The following is a 17,650-nucleotide window of genomic DNA, read 5'->3' as shown; positions in this document are numbered from 1 at the left end:
TATGTAAATTATCCACATAAATATAAAAAATCACAAACTCACCAAAGTTTAGAGTTGTAAGGGACTTCAGAGGCCATGTCTTAGCTCATACCGGAGGATAATTCCTTCTACTATGCAGTAAATAGAGTTGGCTTCAAAGCTAGAAAGACCGAGGTTCAAGTCTTGCCTTTGACACATATTGGCAAATGACTCTCTGCAAATTATTGAACTTCTCACAGCTTCAGGCAGCTCTCCAAGAGTAAGTTGCAGAGAAAGTGCTGATCTGCCTTGGTAGAGCAAGTTTCTATGCTAATGAAATCACGGGTCTAATTCCTATTCCCTACGTACTTGACAGGTGTTCAGCCTTCATTTAAAGACTTTGAGTAAGGGGGAACTTATTACTCTGAAGGTAGCCCATTCCAGTTTTGAATAATTATAATTGTTAAAAACCTCCTTATGTGAAGCCTAAGTGTGACCTTTGCAACTGTCATTGCACCTGGTTATGCCTTTCTTCAGCCAGTCCTCATATGGCATAGATTTGATACCCTTCACTTGCCTGGTAGTCTTCTTCTGTACATTCTCCAACCTACCAGTGTACTTCCTATAATGTGGCACCCCCAAACCAAATACAATACTTAAGATGTGGTATGACAAGGGGAAAATACAGAATGCCCTCAGTGCTCCTGAAAGTTATGTTTCTTTCTGTGCAGCCCAATATCACATTGGTTTGCTCAGTCACCATACCACACTTCTGGCTCATATTAATCTTGCAGTCCATTAAAACCTCCAGATTTTTTTTTCAAATAAATTGCTCTTTAGCAATGATTCCCTTGTTTAGTACTTACGAAGCTGATTTACCTCTGTTATATTTCATCTTATTAGATTGATCTAAACATCATAGACTGTTAAGTCTTTTTTGGATCCTGACTTTTATCTGACATATTAGCTATGCTTCCTAGGTTTGCGTCATTTGCAAATTTGATAGGCATCTCACCTATGCCTTTTCATCAGAGGCATTGTTAAAAATTCTAGACAGCATAGCACCAAGTCACAGATACCTGAGATCGTCTACTGGAGACCTTTTTCCACATTGACATCTAACCATTAATTCTTTGGGATTGAATATTCATCCAGTTGTGAATTCATTTAATTATATTATCATCTAGCCCATATCTTTATTCCTTTTTATAAGAATAGCTTGAGAAACTGTTTCAACAATTCAGCTTGCAGCTGCTGTGGGGGTGAAAAACCAACAGGAGCCCAACAACAAGAACGCTACAAGCCCAGGTTCTTTTGATCTGCTTTACTAAGGACAGTAACGTTGTGGGGTTAACAATCTTACTTTAATCCAACATACAAGTATCATTCACTTAGTTCAGGGGAAAAAGCCAGCACCCTGAGCTTCAGAGCAAATACAAACAAATTACAAACATCAACAGAGTTGTCTGATTCAAATCTCAATGCATAGTTACAAGCTGGAGGGCTCTTAACTATAACTGCCCAGAGTCTCCACATCAGCACACTGCCAAGAGTGAGAGCCCTAAGCAAATACCTCTGTTCTCTCTTTTTATGCACTCTTTAGCTGTCATCACATGTCATCTGAGCTCTTACTATTGACTTTGGTCTTAGCACCTCCCCTTGGGACCCTGGGGGCTTCACACCCACATTAGCTTAGCACCTAGTAGCTCGGAGTTTTGGGCCTACTTGGGAGCAAAGATGTAATCAGACCTCCCTTCATGGGCCCCACCTGGAGCCCCACCTTAGTTACTGGTGCAGAAACTTTGACAAATGCTTATCTAAAATCTTAAGTAATCTACAGCTTTGGAATTTTGCTTATATGACAATGATAACCCTGCCAGAAAAGGAATGAAGCTTAATCTGTGGTGAAGGGATGCTGGCTTTCTACATTGCAGTCCTTTTTCTAGATTTCAATTGAACTTATGGGTGAAATCATCAAGGGGAGAAGAGAGCATAGGATCGAACCTTGGAAAATAGCCATGCTCAATGGGGGATGGGCGAGTGAGCAGGCAGGTAGGAGGAGAAGGCAGTTCCACAGAAGCCGAGGGAAGAGGAAATATTTGGAGGAGGGGATGATCAACATCACCAAAAGCTACCAAGAAGCTGGGGAGAATCTTAACCAAGAAAAGGCCATTAGATTTATTTCATTTAAAATTGTTTTAATAACATTTTATTTTGAAACATGTCACTTCCCAACACAGAAATCTCTCTTTATGTAGTTATGTAGTACTTCCCTTAGGGTTAGGAAACAGGGGATGGGGATTAAACCTGTGATTTCATTGATACAGTAAGAAGTATATCATATTTCCCCAGGTATAAGACGCACCTTAATTTTGGGGCCCAAAATTTGAAAAAAATGTATTACATAAATTTATTGAACTCAAGTTTTATTCATCATAAAATTCATACAATAATACGCTAAAATTCAAGGACCTTCTGCTCCTAGCTTTCAGGCATCTTTTGGGCAAGTCTGGTGCATGTACGCATGCTTAGTCCATTCCATTTCATGAACCTGAAGCACCAATTGTGTCCTCCTTTGAAATCAGTAACTTCTTTTTCATCAACAATTCTTCTTGCCTCGTGCTGAACCATCTCTGAGGACACAGGAATTCTCATTGCCCTATGCTCTTCAATCCATATCTTCAGTTCCCTCTCTAACTCAGGCCATTTTGCTGACTTTGCCTCTCATGGCCTTCTTCTGCCGTGGCATTTTCAGTAGGGTTTCTTCTTCCTATAGCCAGTCTCAGATTGTTTTCTCAGTTGTAGGAGGACCAGACTTACGTTCAGCAGCACGATTTCCATTCACTTTTGCAAACTGGATCACTTTTAACTTGAATTCAGCACTGTACGAAAATCTTTGCTGAGCCAGTTCTGGGCAGAACTTGGCAAAGCGTAACCTAATATACCGGTAACAAATGCCAAACAATGAGTGCAAAGACAACAAGTGTGAAAAAACAGGAAATGCAAGCAAAAAAATCTACAACAATGAGCGCAAAAACAAGTGCGAAAAAGCGGGAAATCCAAGTAAAAAAATCTACAACCACTGTATAAGACCCATCTAGTTTTTAGACCCCAAATTTTTCGGGAAAGGGTGCATCTTATACATGGGGAAATACAGTAATTGAAACATATTTTTTGAAATTCACAAGAGAGAGCAGCAAAAAGGCCAGAAGTGATCACAGAGAAGCAGAACAGCTTTGAAAGGAACATTTTGAATTTATTATGTATTTTTTTTTCTTCTTTTTTTTCTTTTTATTATGTATTTTAGAAGAAGCAAGCTGTCTATAGTAGAGATTCACATTTTCATTGTTTGACTCTGTTCTGTTGTGAACATGGAAGTGTTAATTTTGGTTGATATTTGTTAAGTTCAGAATTTTAAAATGGAAAAAAAAATTTTTAAATAAGGGAATAAAGGTAGGCAGTATTAAATTTGCTTCTGAAACTTCTGTCTCAAAGACTTTGTTAGAGCTTTCCTTCATTATCCTTCACTGCAATTTGTGAAATATTGGTTAAAAGTAATGCGATTAGAGCCCTTTAGGTCTCCGGAAGATTTAAGATGATAAAGCCTTTGTTGTGGACAGTCTCTACAGAAAACATTCCAACAACTTTGGTGTTTTCCATATTGTGCCTGTATTTTTTGGTTATATTTTTGAGCATTCTCTTTTCTTTGGTTTATTGTAAGTAGGTACAACCTTTTCAAGATACTTGTCTCCATAGAGAGGAAAGGGCATCGCCTTTGTTGCTTTTAAATATCTTGGGTTACTAGATTTTTTTCTTTGTGAAGTATTATTTGATTCACAGCATTAAGTCTTTAAGTCTTGACTTTTGTCCTTGACAAATTCTACAGGTCAAATCGAAGTTCTTCATACTGAGCAAGTGTCTTTGCAGACTGAAAATGCATATTTTGAGAGTGAGGTGCAAAAGCTTCAACAGAAACTTAAAGTAATGACTGAATTGTATCAAGAAAATGAAATGAAACTTCATAGGTACTAATAAGATTTTACCTTCATATTGGCAAGTGAAATCTCAGAAATTTTTGAATATCAAGCTCTTAGCATGTGTCATTTGATTTTATAGTTTTTATAGTACTATATGGAGATGATAGCCCTCAGTTTAGGAATATAAGTTGTATTCCAGAAATTCATTAGAATTTTTTTTGTCAGTGTTTTTTTTCTATTGAAACTATGTTAGAAATTGTACTTAGATTCCCATTCTAGTCCCATGTAGGAATGGCTAAATGTAGGAGTACTGTTGAGAACTCAGTGGTTGGAGGTGATTGGGGAGCTTAGTGGGGGCTGCAATGGCTGGTCAAGTCCAGCTGTAATCCCAAAGAAAGGCTTCTATGTAGTTAGGGTGGCAACAGCTCTTGGAATTTGTGGAATGTGGAATTTAGGATTACCAAAGCTTTTAAATTTTTTTAAAATGTTCCTTTAAGTTGAGGGGCAGGGAGGGTTGAAATAGTCCTAGGTAGAACTAAATTGCTTTTTCCCATAGAAATGTTATAAATGTTGTTTGTATATAGTTAAAACATTAATAATCATGAGTACTATACTTTGTTATGTTTATAAATAGTATTCGTGATCTAGCATGGGAATTTATCAACTTACAAACAAACTTTTAGAACATAAACTGTTCATAAGTTGATGACTCCTCAGTAAATACATGCTTCTTTAGGATACAAAGTTATAAAACCAACCATAGCTTCAGAACTTTTTTTTAAATAACTTTTTTACAGCAGCTTAAAGAGAAAACTCGTTACAATGGTAAATTCAAAAGTTTTTGTAACAACCAGTTCTATTATTTGAGGTTATGACAAGTTCCAAGGTAGGTAGTATTTATACAAATAAGACTTCTAGGAAACAACTTTTTTTTTGTAGAGAGGTTGATGAAATATTGATTAAAACAAAGGTGTTTTTGTTTTTAGGAAATTGACTGTGGAAGAAAAAGACCGCTTACAGAAAGAGGAGAAACTTTCCAAAGCAGGAGAAAAAATTAGTCATGCTTCTGAAGAGCTTAATTCTTACAGGTACTGACAGAATTAGCTTTGCTTTTTGTCGCTCTTTATCTAGTATCTCACCTAAAGAAAACTACAAGTTACATACAAGCTTTATAATACAACTAAATGAAATTTTGATTGGTTACTTTGAATTTCTGTGATCTGTATATAGTCATATGTAAAGGGGGAGAAAGTCCTAAAGTTAATGCGATTTTAAATTTCTTCCTCTGTTCCTCAGTGAATGATTTCCAAGGACTAATCTTTTTTTTGTACTAATATTAGGATTTTTTTTTGGTCCAAAAAAGACTTTTGAAAGGCTTTGAATGTCCAACAAAGGATGTAAATTTGATTCTGGAGATGATAGGGAGCCACTGAAGTGAGTAGGAAGGCAACATGGTCAGACCTGTGCTTAAGGAAGATCAGTTTGAGTGCAGGATGGACTGGCATAGAGAGAGACTAACCAGAAGACTATTGCAGTAGACCAGGTGTGAGGGGGGAAGAAGGCTTGCAGGGGTAGTGGCAGTGTCAGAGGAAAAATAGGACTTGTCAACAGATTGAACATTAGGGTTAGAGAAAGTAAGGTGTCAGGGATGACATGTAGGCTGGGAGCTTGATTGACTGGCAGGCTGGTGGTGCCCTCAACAGAAATAGGGAACTTAAGAAGTGGGGAGATGTTAGGTTTGGATATGTCAATCTGAGAACCGTCAACATAGAGGTGATAATTAAATCCATGGGAGTTGGTGAGATCACCAAGTGAAATAGTACAGAGAAGAAGAGAAGTCATCACATTTCCATTTTAAGAAGTATCATTTCTTAATAGTTGATATTTAGAAAATGGGGTTATTTCTTTCCTCTCAAATTTGCATATGCTAACTAGAGGCTAATAGGGTCTCTGGAATTTTAAAAAAATGTAATTCCATATATCTTGACAATCATTTTCATCTGTCATGGTTCTAATGACCAGAAAACTGCATTTGAATAAGGATTTCATTTGATGGATCCATGTAGTCATAGCTTAAATTTTCAATAATGATAAAATGGAATCAATAGGGAAAGATAATTTTAATTTAAAATTTCTAGAAAATAATTACTTCATGTAAGATATTTTTTACTCATTTCTCACATGAATAGTTATAGAACTCCAGATGCTGTGGACACTTTTAGTGCAAATAGTGTGTTTTAGTATTTCTTAACTTTTTAGTAAGAGTGACTATATGTTTACCACAGAGAACGAGCCAAGGATCTTGAAGAAGAATTGGAAAGGACTATTCGTTCTTATGAAAGCCAGGTATGTGTGGGAAGAGGGAAGACTTTCAGAATTGATTGAATTAGTATTTCTGTCTTGGGATAGTGTAGTTTAGGCACTTCTACCAGGAAACCCTCTCCTGAGCTGGTTGGTCATGGCAAGAAATATTACAGAGATGCTTGTGGTTATGGCATAGCAGATCTTCACAATTATTGTGTCCTTTACCTCTCCAGGGAAAATCCCAGAATGGGAAGGGTCAGTGTAATATACGTCATCACAAAAATACCAGCATGTTGTCATCATTGCGTGTTTTGAATTGTTACCCCTAATTTTAGACCAATGACTTTTCCTTGTCAAACACTGATACAGTTTAGTACTCAGCAATATGGTAGTTTATGGTAGCATTTCGTAATCATTTTGTGAGAAAGAAAATTTATTATAGAGAAGATCCTTTCTAAGTGGAAGTCTTAATGTATGTATTATAAATTATATTGACAAATTTGAATTTTTTTAAGTAAAAGAAAAAAATTGCCATTCAGTTACCTCTGAATTCTTCCCTTTTTTCAGATCACTGCTCATGAGAAAAAAGCTCATGATAATTGGGTAAGTTTTAAATTCTAAAAGATATATTTGTCTCCAAAATAATTTCATCATTTTGTAATATTCATGTAATCATGTGAGAGTGTACCTTTCCCCCCCAAAAAATACACCTTATTTTGAAATTATAAAAAAATTTTTTTTTTAATGATTGATGACTCTTTTTAGAAGAACCAGTTACTCTTTCATTTACCAGGATGACACTATCAATTAAACTCTCTTTAAAAATTCAGGTCAAGTCAACAACTATTTATTAAGTGTTTGGTTGCTTACTGGCCCTGTGTTAAGCCATGGGGTACAAAGAAAGGCAAAAGATGCTTCCTGCTCAAGGAGCTTATGGTCTTTAGTGGAGACAACTTGCAAAAAAAAACTATGTGCAAACAAGATATATACAGAATAAAGTGGAGATAACCAACATGGGAAGGGCATTAGCATTAAAGACCTAGGAAAGGCTTCCTGCAGAATTTGAAGGGAACCATAGAAGCCAAGAAGTGAAAATGAGAAAGGAGAGAATTCTAGGCATCAAGGACAAAGAATATTGCATTAAAACTGTCTAAGTTTGGGAGATTGAGAGTCTTGTGCGAGAAACAGGAAAGGAGTCCGGTGTCAATGGATCACAGAGTAAGTGGGGGGTAAGGTATAAGAAGACTAGAAATCTAGGAAGGGGGCCAGGTTATTAAGGACTTTAAAAGACAAAAGAAGATTTTATTGTAGATTATTTTATCCTGGAGATAATAGTGAACCACTGGAGTTGATTGAAATGGGGCAGGGCAGGCAGAGGTGTATGTGACATGGTCAAACCTGCCCTTTAGGAAGATCACTTTGACAGCTGAGAGGAGGATGGAATGGAGTGGGGAGAGACTTGTGGCAGCTAACAAGTGTGAGGTAATGAGAGTCTGCATGAGAAAGGTGGCTGTGCCAGAGGAGAGCAGGGACTTTCTTATGAGAGTTGTTACAAAGGTAAAAATCAATAAGACTTACCGAATGGTGGTGACATCGACAATAGTAGTGAAGATAGGAAGAGAAGAAGGCTTGGAGGGGAAAGATAATGAGTTCAGTTCCCAGTATGTGAGCTTAATATTTATAATGGCTATCCAATTTGAAATGTCCACTAAGCAGTTGGAGATATGGAGTTGGAGGTTGACAGAGGTCAGTATAGAGATGATAATTGAATCCATGTGATCACCAAGTGAAATAGTATAAACATTTCAAGAAAAGAAGAGGACCTGAAACAAAGCCCTGGAGGACACTGACTCTTAGAGAACATGACCTGGATGAAGATCCAGCCAAGGAGACTGAGATGGAATAGTCAGAAAGGAAGAGAGAGAACCAGCATAGTCATGTCATAGAGTCCTAGAAAGAAGATGTTATTAAGAGAAAAGGATGATTGACAGTGTCAAAGACGGATGAGAGATCAAGAGGGATGATGATTGAGAAAAAGCCAGTAGATTTGGGAATCAAGAGTTCATTAGAACAGTTTTAGTTGAATAATGAGATAAGAATCCAGGCTGTAGAGAGTTAAGAAAAGAGTGAGAGGAAAGGAAGTAATTGTAGATGGCTTTTGAAGGGATCAAATAAGAATATTTGTGAAGTGCTTAGCACCTTGGTATATATAGTAAGCATTTAATAAATGCTGTACCCTTCTCCTGTCCTCCCACCCCCAAAGAGTTTAGGCACAAAAGGGAGAGAGATTTGGGATAATAGCTGCTTATGATGGATGAATCAGGTGAGGGTTTTTTTCAGGGTGGAGAAGAAAGACGACATAATTGTAGGCAGTAGATCAGCAGCCAGTAGTTAGAGAGACAGTGAAGTAAGTGAGAGAGAGGGGATGATAGAGAGGGCAGTCTGTTGGAGAATATGGGATGGAATGGGATCACGCAATGAATTGGAGGGGTTTGCTTTGGCCAGAAGAAGGGCCAACTCTATGTGAGACCAGGGGTAAAAGAAGAGATAGTTGTGACAGAAGGCATCTGGAAGATGTGAGATGAGAAGGAGGGGAGAAAAGGGAGCTCTTAGCAAATGGCTTCATATTTTTTTTAAATTTTATTTAATTTATTTAATATATTTAGTTTTCAGCATTGATTTTCATAAGAGTTTGAATTACAAATTTTCTCCCCATTTCTACCCCACCCCACTCCAAGATGGCGTCTATTCTGGTTGCCCTGTTCCCCAGTCAGCCCTCCCTTCTGTCACCCCACTCCCCTCCCATCCCCTTTTCCCTTAATTTCTTGTAGGTCAAGATAAATTTCTACACCCCATTGCCTGTGTATCTTATTTTCTAGTTGCATGTAAAAACTTTTTTTTTTGTTTTTGAACATCTGTTTTTAAAACTTTTGAGTTCCAAATTCTCTCCCCTCTTCCCCTCCCACCCACCCTCCCCAAGAAGTCAAGCAATTCAACATGGGCCACATGCATATCATTATGTAAAACCCTTCCACAATACTCATGTTGTGAAAGACTAACTATATTTTGCTCCTTCCTAACCTATCCCCCTTTATTGAATTTTCTCCCTTGACCCTGTCCCTTTTCGAAAGTGTTTGTTTTTGATTACCTCCTCCCCCATCTGTCCTCCCTTCTATCATCCCCCCTTTTTTATCTTCTTCCTCCTTCTTTCCTGTGGGGTAAGATACCCAATTGAGTGTGTATGGTATTCCCTCCTCAGGTCAAATCTGATGAGAGCAAGATTCACTCATTCCCCCTCACCTGCCTTCTTTCTCTTCCTACAGAACTGGTTTTTCTTGCCACTTTTATGCAAGATAATTTACCCCATTCTATCTCTCCCTATCTCCCTCTCTCAATATATTCCTCTCTCATCCCTTAATTTGATTTTATTTCTTTTAGATATCATCCCTTCATCTTCAACTCACCCTGTGCCCTCTCTCTCTCTCTCTCTATATATATATACATATATATACACATAAGTATATACATACATGCACACCACACATATATATACATACATATATACATATATATGCATATTCTCTTCAGCTACCCTAATACTGAGGTCTCATGAATCATACACATCGTCTTTCCATGTAGGAATGTAACCAAACAGTTCAACTTTAGTAAGTCCCTTGCGATTTCTTTTTCTTGTTCTTTTTCTTGATTACCTTTTCATGCTTCTCTTGATTCTTGTGTTTGAAAGTCATATTTTCTATTCAGCTCTGGTCTTTTAACTGAGAAAGCTTGAAAGTCCTCTATTTTGAGGAAAATCCATATTTTGCCTTGGAGCATGATACTCAGTTTTGCTGGGTAGGTGATTCTTGGTTTTAATCCTAGCTCCACTGACCTCCAGAATATCATATTCTAAGCCCTTCGATCTCTTAATGTAGAAGCTTCTAGATCTTGGGTTATTCTGATTGGGTTTCCACAATACTCAAATTGTTTCTTTCTGGCTGCTTACAATATTTTCTCCTTGATCTAGGAGCTCTGGAATTTGGCAACAATATTCCTAGGAGATTTCTTTTTGGGATCTATTTGAGGAGGTGATCAATGGATTCTTTCAATTTCTGTTTTGCCCTGTGGCTCTAGAATATCAAGGAAGTTCTCCTTGATGATTTCTTGAAAGATGATATCTAGGCTCTTTTTTTGATCATGGCTTTCAGGTAGTCCAATAATTTTTAAATGATCTCTCCTGGATCTATTTTCCAGGTCAGTGGTTTTTCCAGTGAGATATTTGACATTGTCTTCCACTTTTTCATTCCTTTGGTTCTGTTTGATATTATCTTGATTTCTCATCAAGTCACTAGCTTCCACTTGCTCCAATCTAATTTTTAAGGTAGTATTTTCTTCAGTGGTCTTTTGGACCTCTTTTTCCATTTGGCTAATTCTGCCTTTCAAGGCATTCTTCTTCTCATTGGCTTTTTGGAGCTCTTTTGCCATTTGAGTTAGTCTATTTTTTAAGGTGTTGTGTTCTTCAGTATATTTTGGATCTCCTTTAGCAAGTCATCGACTTGTTTTTCATGTTTTTCTCGCATCCTCATTTCTCTTCCCAATTTTTCCTCAACTTCTCTAACTTGCTTTTCCAAATCCTTTTTGAGCTCTTCCATGGCCTGAGACCAGTTCATGTTTTTCTTGGAGGCTTTTGTTGTAGGCTCTTTCACTTTGTTGACTTCTTCTGGCTGTATGTTTTGGTCTTCTTTGTCACCAAAGAAAGATTCCAAAGTCTGAGAATGAATCTGGGTGCGTTTTCACTGCCTGGCCATGTTCCCAGCCAACTTACTTGACCCTTGAGTTTTTCAGTGGGGTATGACTGCTTGTAGAGTAAAGAGTACTTTGTTCCAAGTTTGGGGGCATGCACCAGCTCTGCCACACCAGCACTCCTCCTTCCCCAAGAACCCCCAACCCGGACTGGACTCAGATCTTCAGCAGGCTCTGCACTCCTGCTCTGATCTGCCACTTAATTCCTCCCACCAGGTGGGCCTGGGACTGGAAGCAACTACAGCTGTAGTTCTGTAGCTGTACCACCCCTGCTGCCCCTGGGGTGGTGGCTGAACCGTGCACTCTATCCCCCAGTCCCCAGCAGCTTTTCCCACTAACCTTCTTTGTTGTCTTTGGTGTTTGTGGTTTGAGAAGTCTGGTAACTGCTGCAGCTCACTGATTTAGGGCGCTAGGGCCCACTCTGCCCGTCTCCTGCTCTGGTTGGTCTGCACGGCCCACGCTGCTCCCAGCTCCGTGTGGGATAGACCTTACCCAGAGACCATCCATGCTGTCCTGGGCTAGAGCCCTGCTTCCCTCCGCTATTTTGTGGGTTCTGCAGTTCTCTGTTGTCTTTGGTGTTTGTGGGTTGAGAGGTCTGGCAACTGCCACAGCTCACTGATTCAGGGCGCTAGGGCCCACTCCACCCGGCTCTTGGTCTGATTGGTCCACGCAGCCCACGCTGGGCTCTGCTCCTCTCCCAGCTCCGTGCAGGATAGACTTCACCCAGCAACCATCAAGACTGTCCTGGGCTGGAGCCCTGCTTCCCTCTGCTATTTTTTGGGTTCTGCAGTTCTAGAATTGGTTCAGAGCCATTTTTTATAGGTTTTTGGAGGGACTTGGTGGGGAGCTCATACTAGTCCCTGCTTTCCAGCTGCCATCTTGGCTCTGCCCCCCTGGCTTCATAGTTTTTCAACGAAATATGAGGCAAAGTTTTTGGCTGAGTAGGTGGGAAGAGGGGAACCATGGGAAGTTTGAGGAGAGTTGAAAAGGTTTAAAAGAGATGCTGTGGTGAGGAATAGTGAGTTGATTAAGGAAGTATAAAATGATTGCCTTGCTGTAGTGAGGATCCAGTTGAGGTTATGTAACAAATTTGTAATGGACCCAGTCAGGTATGGTTTTGTGATTTTTCTCCAGCTTTGTTTAGCAGCACATGAGTATGAGTAAAGGCAGCAGAGAAATAGTGGTGGTGGGTTAAGGGAGGCAAAAGAGTGGAGAAAAGAGCACAGTGTAAAGTTGAAACCACTTCATGAAGGGGTTGAGATGGGGAAGAGAGCGGAGTGTAGCCAGTGCAGAGCTGATGGCCTGGGAAAGAACTGAAGGGTTGAGGAATTGGAGATCATAGTAAAGACAGAAAAGGGCTTCGGGTTGCAAGGCAGAGGGAGGTAGAATGTTGATAGATTGTGATCATATAAGGGAATTTCAGAGTTCATGAGCATGGAAGTTTTTCATTTGTGGGTGATGATAGGATTAAGGGTATGACCGTCGTTTTGTATAGAGGTAAGGTAGGGAAGTAGGTAGGTCAGGGGAATGAATAAGTTGAGCAGAGGTTAAACTGTTCTAGGAAGCATTGATACGTATGCAGAAACAAAGATTTTGTGCTAGAGGATATTGGCCATAACTTATGGCTGCCATTGAAAGAGGATTCCTGTGGTGGGGGAAGGGTGGACTAGGTGTTCTCTAAGCTCTCTTCCTGTTCTTCACATTCTGTGCTGCCGTATATCAAGAGCTAGACTAATCAATGAAACCTTCCTGGGGCAGTAAGATGTGATCATGGCCTTAAAGAATAGAAGTTAGTTTTAGCATTGCTCCTTGCCACTTTCTAGCTACACATGTTAATGAACTTATAAAAAAGAAGATAGTTTCCTTAGGAATAGGTTAATTTTTTCAAGTTATAAAACTTCAAAAATTATAAAATGTATGGAGAAACAGCGAAACAAGCCTTTTCGCACTTGTGTCTCTGTGCCCAGGGTTTATAACTCTGTGAGATTACTTCCAAGATTCTAGGTTTATGGAATGTATCATTCATTATACTCCATATTTAATATAAGCTTAAGTCTTAGTTTCTCATAAAGTCAGTGACCTTTTATGTCTGTCTTATGATTTCATTTTGTTGATAGGGATTTTTATTTAGTAATTTATTAACTATTCACAATAGAACATACCTTTAAGGATGTACACAAAAAAACTGAAAAAATATAAATTAATCCATTCATTCAACACACGTTTATTAAGTGTGTATTGTTTACAAGGCTTTGTGCCCTTAGGAACTGAAGGTACATAAGCAAGAAGGATGATTGATGGACCAAGAAAGCCTTAGGAAAGAGTACATGGGATGCATGATATATGTAATGAGAGAGATGGGGTAGTAGCCTTAGCAAGTAGGAGGGGACTAACTCTTTTGGGTCTGGAGAGGAAGAAAATAACATAGGTAAGGACATTGAGCGGTTTATTGACAAGGAGGACTGTTGGTGGAATTCATATTTGGTGGTCTCTGTTCTGTACTAATCAAAAGCATAACATTACAGAATTTTTATTCTGATTTAATTTAAATATAATAAATCAATATTTTGTTGCTTTGTATTATTGACATTCATTAACTTTATTCATACTTTACTTTTTTCAGAAGTGAAAAATGGGTTATATGATTGTATAATGAAAATATTTTATAAATGGAGGCAATTATAGATAGCACATTTTTTAACTAAACTTTTACACTCACTTTTTTAAAAGGAGATTACCTGTGCATGGTGTAAGCACATGTGATCTTAATTCTGCCATCATCATAAAATGTGTGTGATGATATTGTGTTTTTTTACAGTTAAATATAATAATCATAACTGATTTGTGTTGCACTTTAAAGTATACAAAGTGTTTTACATACATTATTGCATCTGAGCCTCACAGTGCTTCTCTGAGGTAGATGCCACAGGTATCATTATCTCTCTTTTACAGATAAGGCTCAGAGAGATGAAGTATTCTGGCCATCGTTACATAGCTAGTAAGCATCAGAGGCAGGAAGTGAACTTTGGTCTTCCTGTTTCCAGGTTTATTATTCTCTCCAACACATTTAATGTGTTTATTTATTTATTTATTTTTTTGCAAGCTGTCAGCCCGGGCTGCTGAAAGACATCTCAATGACTTAAAAAAAGAAAACGCACACAACAGACAAAAGTAAGTAATTTGCTTGTTATATTTAGACAGTTTTTTTTGTTAGTAACACCTAATTTTGTGTCATTTGAAAATGAGAAAACCTAGAAGTCATCAAGCAACAGTTGAGCCTAATTCTTGGTGGGGGGGGGGGTGTATAGGCATATATACATACACATATAGATGTATCCACACACACACGTTTGTCTGAAATCATAGTAAGGAGGAGCACTGTGAGGAGTCAGAGCTGGAGCAGGTTTTGGAGCTCAAGCTGTGAGTAAACTGGGGCCCTCGAGTTGGAGCCCGGAGCCAGAACTATAGGACAGCTATAGGACAATGTTTACAAAAAGAATAAAGAGAAAATGTTTTGATGGTGAAGAAGATATCGAAGGAACCCTGACTGATTTTAAGGCCCTTCTCTCATATAGTTTTCAGTAGCAGTCACTCTTAGACCTGTTTAGTTATGCCACGTGGTTGTTGAACTTAATCTGTGTCAGTTCTTATAGCAAACACTGTAAGGCAGATTCAAGAAGAAATGATCCAAGATGGAACTGGGCAAATAATAAATGCTCAGAATACAGGACATGCTTCTCTTGACCATCTAGTATCATCGGATATCCTTTGTTGTTCAACAAAAGAACAGGGTGAAGGGAAACTTGTTCTAGATTATAGTAGTTTCTCAAAAGACTTTGAAGATATTCAGTCCCAAGATATTATTTCTAACCTATCCATGGTTATATCAATACAAGCTCCAAGAAACTCTCAAAGTAATGTTTGGGAAATGGAGAATCCTCAAGAAAATAGGGGAAAACTTTCAGAATTAGAGAAGAAAAGTCCTAATTCTGTAGAAGACTTATTTTCAGATGTTGACAATTCTTATTATGATTCTTGATACAGTATTAACAGGAATGATGAGCAACACAAAAATGGGACATTGTGATGTGCTTGAGAGCTTTTCATCTCAAACAACCACAAATTCTAACTCAAATTGTAAATCTGATATAGGAGCTTGACCATAATGTGAAACTCCTTGTTGAATCTTGAAATGGTTAAATACAAAGCATGAATCTTTGAAGAAATCAAGAATTTTTGAATTTGAGATTAGATATTGGGACAATTCTTTTTCCAGTCCTACTTTTGCCTAGCCTTGTGGTCCAAGTCAAATCAGTTCCTTTTCCTGGGTTTCATTTTTCTCAATTGTAAAGTGAATCCTTGCTTTGGATGTCCTATAAGATTTCTTTCACCTTGAAAATCAGACCATTTTTATGACTGATGTTAATTGCAGTAGGCCTGAATCGGCCTGGTTCTCTTCCTCTACCCTGAAAGAAGAAGAAAAAAGAACAGACAGGGAAAGGGAACAGCACATGGTGTCACAGTTACTTCAGAGTTGCTGTTCCTTCCCTAAAGTGCTATGATTGCATAAGGGAAAAATTAAGTACTGAACGGTGTCATTTGTCTTGAAATTATGGGTGTTCTCTGTTTAATGGATAACTAAGAGATGTTTCTCCTTTCTTTGCAGGTTAACTGAAACAGAATTTAAGTATGACCTCTTAGAAAAAGATCCTTATGCCCTTGATGTTCCAAATAGATCCTTTGGCAGAGGTACTGCTTGTTTCCTTCACTTTTCAACATATTTTACTTTATAAAGTTAATTGGATAATGTTGGCATAAATATGATGTCATTATTCATAAAGGTTATAGATTCAGGAGCCGGGGTTCTAGTCTTAGCACTCTAATTACTTCTGTATATGAGGTTTTAGGCATAGTTTCACCATCCATAATAATAGTATTTCCTCTGTGAATCTCAAAGGGATTTTGCAAGAGGATGTAATTTTATACTTTAAGCTCCTGGAATTTAAAGTATAGAAAAGACATATCATTATGATTAATTATTTATTAAGTCTGTTTTGGAATGTTTTTATTCCTGGGAATAATGGCAATTTAGAAATTCATCTTATAATTTTATTCATTATGTATTGCTCTTTTATTTATCCAGTGTATATTATTTTTTGTGGTAGATTATGTAATCTCAAACTATTCTAAATCATGTCTTCCAAATAATTGTTGAATCAAAATTAATTAATGCCCAAGAAAATGAAACCTATTTTCATATAGGCTAAACCCCATTTTAATAAGCTTGAAGATATATAAAAATCTAAATTTCATTAAAATAGAAGTATATTGTTGTAGTGTTTAGTAAGATTACATTGCAGTATGTTCGTAAGTATTTGTTAATACAATACATTAGGATTACCCATATTTGAAAACAAATTCCTAGCTTGGTAGTGAAAGGATGTTTTTAAAAAGGGAGGATGCTTTGCTTCTAAAGCAGTGGTCCCTAAGAGGGTAAATAACTGTCTTGCCCTTTTGCTTTTAACTGCATTTGAATATAATACAAGATACTGCTAATGCAATGTGATGCACTTTTTAAACTGTGGTATTTGTGATGTTTTAGAATACTATGGTTTTTCCCTTTTTCTTTTTGGTAAAAAATAATTCCTTGAGCCAGTAGGGTTTGTGAACTTGGCTAGTTACCATCAGGTAAAGCTAACTGCAGTTTATTTTATGAATTACCAGCTAAACTGGTAATAACAATATTAAGAGTTAATATTTATATAGGATTTTGTTTGCAAAGTGCTTTATATACACTGTCACATGTGAACCCTTAGAAACCCTTCGAGGTGGGTCGTACAAGTATTACTATCCACAATTTTCAGATTAAAAAAACTGAGGCTCAGAGAGGTTTAATGGCTTTCTCATTTTGTTACACAAGTTGTGTCAAAGATTTGAACCTAGGTCTCCCTCTCCCTGGGTCCTTATTCTTTCACCAAGCCGTGTGATGCAGAATAGATCCTGCTGCTTCAGTTAATTCAGTATCTGCCAAACCTGAAATCTCCCTAAAACAATTTACAGCTCTTCACAGCTTGTCTCTTCAATAGAACTGAGCCCTGTTGTTTTACAATTTCCAGTAGTTGGAGCTAGACCAACAGCAAGAAACAAGGCTATTGAAATTTTTTAAAATAAAACTCTAAAACATCACTAATACCCTGTCGAACAGGTATTCAAAGTAATTTTACCTAAAATGATAACATGTATTAAATACATTCATTGTTAAATGGACAGGAACATGAGAATAGCTCTTGTATATGGGATTTTTCATTAAAAATAATTCTATCCATATTAGCAAAGCAGTGCCCTTAGACTAGGACATGAAAATACCCTTATCATATGGAGTAAATGTTTTAAATGGTACTCATTAAAATGAGATTCTACCTGTATCCAGTGTAGTTACTGAAATTGAATTTAAATATGTTGTTTTAATTATTCCAGAGCATTCCCCATATGGACCCTCACCAATGGGTCGGCCTTCACCAGAAATGAGAGCTTTTCTCTCCCCTCCAACTTTGTTGGAGGGTCCACTCAGACTTTCACCTTTGCTTCCAGGGGGAGGAGGAAGAGGTATA

At 37.7% G+C, this 17,650-nt stretch overlaps 1 protein-coding gene and 1 pseudogene across 12 annotated transcripts in view; both read left to right on the top strand.

Moving 5' to 3' along the window:
* MIA2 (MIA SH3 domain ER export factor 2) overlaps window positions 1-17,650 on the top strand; it is a 130,461-nt gene that overhangs the window by 94,599 nt on the left and 18,212 nt on the right. For 7 of the 12 annotated variants that reach the window (XM_036750632.1, XM_036750633.1, XM_036750631.1 and 4 more), the window contains 7 exons: window positions 3,845-3,983; window positions 4,922-5,023; window positions 6,221-6,281; window positions 6,807-6,842; window positions 14,143-14,210; window positions 15,706-15,788; window positions 17,517-17,645. In XM_036750632.1, the coding sequence (XP_036606527.1) occupies window positions 3,845-3,983; window positions 4,922-5,023; window positions 6,221-6,281; window positions 6,807-6,842; window positions 14,143-14,210; window positions 15,706-15,788; window positions 17,517-17,645 (618 nt within the window). The remainder of the gene's footprint in view (window positions 1-3,844; window positions 3,984-4,921; window positions 5,024-6,220; window positions 6,282-6,806; window positions 6,843-14,142; window positions 14,211-15,705; window positions 15,789-17,516; window positions 17,646-17,650) is intronic. The other 5 variants (XM_036750635.1, XM_036750634.1, XM_036750643.1 and 2 more) reach the window with 1 other exon arrangement.
* LOC118843172 lies at window positions 14,523-15,230 on the top strand (annotated as a pseudogene).

Source organism: Trichosurus vulpecula, chromosome 3 (genome assembly GCF_011100635.1).
Source record: "Trichosurus vulpecula isolate mTriVul1 chromosome 3, mTriVul1.pri, whole genome shotgun sequence".
Lineage (NCBI taxonomy): Eukaryota > Metazoa > Chordata > Mammalia > Diprotodontia > Phalangeridae > Trichosurus > Trichosurus vulpecula.
This window is presented reverse-complemented; position numbering and strand designations above follow the sequence as displayed.